The sequence below is a fragment of the Silene latifolia genome, chromosome Y, assembly GCF_048544455.1.
Source record: "Silene latifolia isolate original U9 population chromosome Y, ASM4854445v1, whole genome shotgun sequence".
In the NCBI taxonomy this organism is placed as follows: Eukaryota; Viridiplantae; Streptophyta; class Magnoliopsida; order Caryophyllales; family Caryophyllaceae; genus Silene; species Silene latifolia.
The window spans coordinates 195,974,558-195,982,688 of record NC_133538.1 but is presented as its reverse complement, the minus strand read 5'-3'; the positions used below and the strand labels follow the sequence as shown (position 1 = coordinate 195,982,688).

The 8,131-nt window shown below is 36.0% G+C and overlaps 2 protein-coding genes across 2 annotated transcripts; both read right to left on the bottom strand.

The window, feature by feature from the left end:
* Positions 1 to 857: 857 nt before the first annotated feature.
* LOC141629757 (uncharacterized) lies at positions 858 to 1,589 on the bottom strand. The gene has a single exon (XM_074442711.1). It carries the CDS (start codon positions 1,587 to 1,589, stop codon positions 858 to 860), a length of 732 nt encoding a protein of 243 aa, XP_074298812.1.
* Positions 1,590 to 1,813: 224 nt separating this feature from the next.
* LOC141629756 (uncharacterized) lies at positions 1,814 to 2,536 on the bottom strand. The gene has a single exon (XM_074442710.1). The coding sequence runs from the start codon at positions 2,534 to 2,536 to the stop codon at positions 1,814 to 1,816; it is 723 nt and encodes a 240-aa protein (XP_074298811.1).
* Positions 2,537 to 8,131: the final 5,595 nt, after the last annotated feature.

The following is an 8,131-nucleotide window of genomic DNA, read 5'->3' as shown; positions in this document are numbered from 1 at the left end:
GAGACACTCTTCCTTCCATAAATTTTAACAAGATCTTGACAAATTAGAATGTTCTCCATTATGCTTCTACCTTGAATAAAACCTCCTTGAGTGATAGAAATTAAATGAGGGAGAACCAAAGCAAGCCTTGCACAAAGAAGTTTTGAAATGCATTTGTATACCACATTACAACATGCAATGGGCCTGAATTGCATTACAGTCAAAGGATTTGGCACCTTAGGGATTAATGTAACATTAGTAGCATTCAATTGCTTGAGCATTTTGCCATTCCTAAAAAATTCATGGACTGCAGCACATACATCCCCTCCAACAGTATCCCAACTAGTTTTAAAGAATTGACTAGAGTAGCCATCTAGACCTGGAGCTTTGTCATCTGGTATACTGAAGATAGTGCTTTTGATTTCTGCATCAGTAATTGGCATCAGTAACATCTGGTGGTGAGACTCATCACATTTATTACCTTGCTGTACTACTCTGGTACTGACAGGGGTTGTGGGGTGAGACTGGCCTAACAACTGGGTATAGAATCTTAGAAAACTCTCCTGAACTCCCTCCTTATCAGTGTGATGATTTCCCTGATGATTAGTAATCTGTACTGTCTGATTTTGTCTCCCCCTAGTTTTCAAGATGCCATGGAAGAATGAAGTATTTGCATCCCCATCTGCACTCCATTTCATCTTTGCCTTTTGTTGCAGGAACTGGTTCTGAGCTTCAGCCAACTGTTGTAATTTTCTCTAGCCTCACATTCTTGTTGAATAAGGCTCAGGTCCTGAGGATTCACTCCCAAGCTTTGCTGTATTTTATTTAGTTTAGTGAGAGCCACCTCAGCATTATTCTCAATATCAAAGAAACTGGACCTATTCAAATTGTTTGAGCCCCTGCTTCAGATTCTTCAAAATCTTAGCTAGCTCATACATCTTAGTTCCAGTTTGCATACACGTCCAACCAACTTGAACAGTCTCTTTGAAGTTGGGAGCCAGGCTCCACATATTAAAATATTTAAAAGGTCTGGCTCTCTTTTCATCAGTTGCATTAGCCTGTACCACACAAGGAGTGTGATCAAAGATCCCCTCAGTAAAAAAGTGTGCATACAGAAGAGGGTAATCATTGAGCCATTCCTGGTTCACTAGGAAACGATCCAGTCTGCTATACACTCTGTCAGCAGAGCATTGTTTGTTATTCCATGTGTACAAAGCTCCCATGGCAGGACTATCTATCACTTCACATTGATGCAAGCATTGCTTGAAATCTTCTGCATCCTGCCTAGAAAATGATCCTCCCACTCTCTCATCCTCAGTCAAAACACAGTTGAAGTCTCCTCCAATGGCCCATGGCCCTGAAATGTTATTTGCTAGTCTGATTAAATTAGCCCAAAGAGACTGTCTCTCATTGCTTCCATTGAAAGCATAGACCATGGTGACATGAGAACGTGCATTGGTACTCTTATGAAGCACTGTCATATGGATATACTGGGCATCATACTCTAGAAAATCTATATCCCATTCATGCACCTGCCACAAAATCCAAATTCTGCCTCCTTGATGGTATGCTGAGTTTGTAGAAATACTCCAATTGCTAAAGGAATTCATGGTTGTGTACAATTTATTAGGTTTAATTTTAGTCTCTAATAAAGCAAAGAAATTAACATTATTATTTATCAAAAATCTATGTATAACCTGCTGCTTACTCCTCCTATTCATACCCCGCACATTCCAAAACCCTAGCTTAATAATTGATCAGGATTATGGATGGGGTGTCCCTCTGAGCTATTGGCCTTCTCTGCTGAATCAGCAAGAAGCACTACAGTAGTCCCTCATTCTTTTACTGGTGTACGCATTGGCAATGGGAGGAACTCTTTAATCTGAACCAGAACAGGCTCTTCCTCCACCCTGGGTGCAGGAACCCTAGGCGTGACTAAGTTGTCAGCATTTCCCTGATCTGAAGATTTTGGCTTCTCCACTTTTCTCCAAACCTGTTTAACAGGCTTAATTGGTTGGACTTTGTGAGTGGTTTGACTTTTCCCTCGTCTGCAAGTGCTGTGGGCATGCCCCAGTGTCTTGCAATGAGTACAGAGCACTGGTTTCCATTCATATTCAAGTTTAACTTCCACCAGTTGCTTCTTTTCATCATGAAATTTCACTGCTTCAGGGAATTTTTGATCAATTTGTACCTCCACCAAAACTCTGGCATATGCTAGTCTTGTTTTCATCTCTGTAGCATTATCTTTTTGGATATATTTGCCTACCAGTCCTGCAATTTTTGGCAAACTTTGTCCCCAAAATTTCAATGGTAAATGATGCAGCCTTAGCCATGTGGGTACATTTTTAACATGCTCTTTATCCAGTGCCACGTTCTCCTGCCATGGCTTAATTATGACAGGTTTACTATCAAATAAGTAGTGGCCTGTATTCAACACCTGGTCCTGCATGTCTTTCGTGTGAAACCTGACAATAAATATCCCATTAGGCATGAATGAAATCTTGTTTATGGTATGCTTATGCCATATCCTCCTCAAATATCCTTCTAGAACCGCCATGGGTGGATTGGCTCCCAAGACATAGCCATAAATGTACCGCTTCAATATTCTAGTTCATCATGCACGTCCTCATCAGATAATTGAAGCAATGGTTCTGACTCCTCTACCGCCTTTGGACTCTTAGTCTTGGATACGTGCACCCAGTCTCCCTGCTCCTCATTACCTGGTACTGCCTCTCCCTGTGATGCTATATCAGTTTATTTCGTTGGTTCTGCATCATCAAGGGAAAAAGTAGGGATACCTATGATATTCTGCATGCTCCCATGCTTCACAGCATCCTCCTCATTAGGTATAGGGTTCGCTGTTTTTGCAATTCTAGTAACCTTAGACTTCTCTTTAGATGTTACCCCTTTCCTCCTCGTGATGTTGCGTAGCTTTGCAGACTTTGAGGCTGAATTCCTCGCCATTAATGCAAGAGATTCACCTTTACGTGGTCGGCAAAATCGCCTTCTCAAGAGAGCATTAGGGTTTTTTTTATTAGTAATCATTCTCATGTCTATAAAATTTCCGCCTTTGCAGATGCTCTAATTCGCTACTAATAAATACTTAGTTGGGGATTTGCTTCTGTTAGAAATTGGTTTTCACGAATTGGAATTGACAATAATAACACCGCACCGAATCGACTCCGCTTTCCTAATAGAATAATTCGACCCTTAATAGTGCCTGGGTATAATCGAACTTTCTACTGAGATAAGACGGTGCCCTCTAATTTTTGGCACAAAAAACAGAGACGTAATGTAGAAGTATTTTGTTGTAGGATGTTATGTCGTTCGTTCTTTATGATGCAAAAGAAGATTTTTCTATTCACTTTTTCTTCTTTTCCCTTTGTCTATTTATAATGACAAAGAAACTGGAAAGCAGGGGATTGGGAGATGCATTTATGAAGAGTTACAACTCTTCAGAAATTCCGGTTTCAATTAATTAAAACCCGAGTAATTTAATTACTACCAACCTCTGTCATAGTTATTCGAACCGAAAACTATACCGTAATTCCGTAAATAATTATGCGAGTGTACACTCCGTACTTCCCGAACTCACATTATATTATTTAGAAATTACCCATCAACGAACCAATCTTAATTACGCTAAATGAACCGGTAATTACTCTTAAATCACCAACATTCCTCCCCCATTTAAGCGTAATTCAAGAATTTAAATAACCTAACAAACATACCAATTTATGCAGAAATGAAAATGTCACGAAGATTGAATTTTCACATAGTGAAATTACACATTCCAAATATTCGAGTATCGGGGTGTGACTAAGCATTGAACCCTTTCTACCCATTTTGAATACATGAAGATAACTCACACATAAACTAAATTACTTCTAAAAATTACTTAAACCGACACTTAATTACAAGCCTAGTGTCCCATATCTATTCATGAACATATCAGGAGTCAAACCCATACTCCCTTGAAGCGGCTGTACTTCATGTTCATATAGGTTGATTCTTTTCATCGTGTCCTTGCAAACACACTTTTCCAAAAGATCAACCATACAACATGCAAGTCTAAGCACACACCTCGGGATATAAATTATTGTGTGCTTCAATCTCTTAACAATAGACCTTCCACATTGAATTCAGCCTCTAAAATTGTATTAGAGGGGAATTGGGTATCCTATTGCCAAGGATCTTATACGAGTTTTAGTCTCATCCCATCAACCGACTTATCACTTTCTGCAAAGTGATCAACTTAAAATTGAGATCTCACAAAACAACCAACATCAATTCCCATTTATGATAGTCCATAAACTGTGTTATAACAAACACCCCGGTGCGCACCGTTATTCACTATAAAAAATTATATGAATGAAATTGGTCAAATACTTTAAGGAGCATCGTAGATTATTTTCTTCAGCTACTTAGCCTTTTAACCGGCTATATGCTAACACTATGCATACCAACTCCAATGTCAAATTTTTAAATCAAATCCGCGTCTTGGAAACCATAAGCTAAGGGTGCCTCCCATAAGAAAAAACACTCTACCACTTGTAGAAATGACCATCTACATTGGTAAATCAATTGGCATAACATTTTCCCTCTATAACCGAAGGAAAAACGACATAGAACAAACCATAATACATGGTTTACTTTATACATTTTCACACTTGCCTAATCGCTCGTCAAATATGAGTACTAGCTAAACTAGTATACTTATTCAACTTGTCAAACCGCAATAATTAAGCGCTTGTGAAAAACCTGAGTAATAACTCCACTTTTATTATTGAATAAAATGTCATACTCAGCCTTTGAGAGTATTAACTGGTATATAATAATCATATTCTCACCCTTGATCCAAGGATCATATTAACTCCCCCATGTCCTTCATAGAAGAAAACAATGACAGAACCACATTTTACAAGGTAAATCATCTTCGCTACGGTCTATGCCAAAGATCAACTTGTCAAAAATCCTATAACAAATGACTACTCCATTACCAGACTCGTCAAAAACTGTACATTCAATATTACTGATGTACCTCTTACATGGTTAAACCACATAACTCCATAATCTCACCATGGTTATAGCAAACCATCATTCTCGAGATTATATGGTAAAATCAATTACATCAGTAAACTCAAAATGCTTTACATATGACATTGACAGGTTAAACAATCATACAAAACAGTTAGCACACTAACAACATTATTAAATAACCAATCAAATATCCATTGATCAAAACACTAATTTCCATAAACATTCTTCTAGACAATGTTCATCTCACATAATATTCAATGATAACACAATTTGAAAATTTAAAGCTATACATGGGTGACTTTGAAATTCCTCCTTGAATAAACTAGCCTATTTACCCAAGATACCATATATTGGCTCTTAGTACCGCCCTACCTCAATACACCATGTTTTAATCTATATATATATGAATCCATATATAATTGCTTACTCATATTCCATGTATTAAATCCAAGAGAGTATTATACTAAATGTAATCATGTCATGAAACAATGCACAATAGCCGCATCACAAAGGCATAATCATCATTAAAACAATTGATCAATTAACACATATGTTAACAAACGTATTAAAAAAGGAATACACTAGAAAAATATCAACAAACAATTTTTTTTTTTTTTTTACCATCTCATTTACTTGCCCCAAATATAACACAAGTTCAAATAACAATGAGAACAAAAATAGACATAAAATAATGTTCCTTTACATGGATGAGTCTTGATCTCCATCTTAAACCAAACAAGAGTGTCTCAAGTCACCATAGAACCGGAACTTGACACTATCCAAAATCATTACACTATGCTATTGAGTCATACAAACACTCGTATGATAACCGCTCATTCCCACATTCTCGTATATCATAAAGGAGGGGTCACTAATGATATACTTACCCAGTTCATAAAATATATGGATATTAAAATCCAAACCCACAAAGTACACATGATCGATAACTTCCATGCTAATACAAAGTACTTGTCATCTAACGATATGTGTATCATAAGCACCGTGTGAGTGAATAGAACTCAAGCCCTTATGAAGGTCTATAATGTCATACAAGACATAACAGAGTTATTATGCATACAAAATTTATGCCGCAATATTCCATTGATGCGTATAAAGATAATGGCAGAGTCAATCAACGGGTCATCCCTAGACCCCATCATTATATGTGTACAATCACTTAAAACTCACATACTAAGATTTTACTCCATCGTTAAGCATACCCCAATCATTAGAAATAAAACATCAAATATCAAGATATAGATTTATTTCATACATTTGGTAAATTCAATCAAAATAATTAGTTACCAAATTATTGTGGATCATCGGTCATAAACAAGCCCATGTCACTTGATCTTCACCGTATAAGATTTCCAAGTGCATTAAGAACATAAGATATAAAACCAAACTAAGATATTGGTCATAACCCATACGCTACCGAAAATTCCATCCTAAGCAACAACAGGACAAGGTTATTCCATGGTCAATTATTACATGGCATTTCTCATTTTCAAAATAAATTTCATCTAAGCAAACTCCATGCTCATAGATAATCATAGTCAACCAACATAAAATTTGTGCATGCAGACATATATGCATCCAATAAAGGTCTTTAATGATATACGGAGTATACTATTGATCATATAAGCGGTTTTAATGCAAATGAATAACTCGAAAAACAATAATCAAATCACTTAAACATGAAACATGACCATCAATCCATCATACATGTATCAAAGTCATTATTATTGCCTTATTGGTCTTATTAATCCTATTAACGGCATGCATAGAATTAATCATCATGTCACATTAATAAAAACTAAGCACATGATTAGAACAAAATTAAGGATGCAACAATTCTAACCAATTCCAAGACTATACAACTGGATGTACAATGAGCATTGTACATCCAAGGTTATTTTAGTCTTTTTTCAAATATTTTTGGAAAAATGGATAACTTAATTCAATTTTCAATCTAATCCTCATTCTCTCTTTGACTGTTTCCATATTTTTCTAACTTCTCTTCATCTTCCTCCAACATCCAGTTAATGAATCATCTTCTCCCTTAAATTATTATAATTAATTGACTATGCGGAACTGCGCATCATCTTGAAGAAATTTTTTTATCCAATATAATGCATGAAAATAGTTGAAACTCGTATTATTTTTACATTAGCTCGTATTCTTATCTGAATATCTCGTATTCTTATGTGCTCGTATTTTAAAGCTCATGATCATTTTAAGCTCGTATTCTTTTTACATTAGCTCGTATTCTTATCTTAATAGCTCGTATTCTTATGTGCTCTTATTTTTAAGCTCGTGGTCCTTTTAAGCTCGTGTTCTTTTTACTTTAGCTCGTATTCTTATCTTAATAGCTCGTATGCTTATGTGCTCTTTTTTTAAGTTCGTGATCCTTTTAAGCTCGTATTCTTTATATATTAGCTCATATTCTTATCTTAATAGCTCGTATTCTTAGGTGCTCGTATTTTACGACTGGGGTAGAAATTTACCTCAAAGTATTGTTAGATGCATTTTTCCTTCCTGATTATGATATAAATTGCTTCTCGTTCACGAAATATTGTTAGATGCGTTTTTTCTCCTTGATGATGATGTAAATTGCTTCTCTTTCACCATTTTAGAATCAAAATTATGGAGAAGAGAGATTTGTCGACTGTCGTTTAAGAGAAATTTAGAGAAGGAAAAGAAGAGGGTTTGTCGACTGAAGAGAAATCAGAATTAGGGAAAAAAGAGATGCGTGTTGGGCTTAGATAGATATATATATATATATAATGTATGGGCCTGTTGTAGCATGCTACTGTACAACAGGATGTAGGATCTATTTGTGAAACAAGTGCATGAATTCATATTCATGGGAATTTTTATTAAACCATCGAACATTAAAAAGAATTTCACTTATCTTATTGTCATTTCAGAAATCAACTTTTGAAGGCATAAAACCCAACATGTCATCATCAATAAGAAGCATACATTTCATGTCAGGGACTTCATTTTCCAAAAATAAAACCCAATTCTCTGACCCACGCCGTCAAATTTATTTGCATTCCAGTCATATTGCCGTATCAATCGGGTACCAACCGCTTAGATCCATAATCGT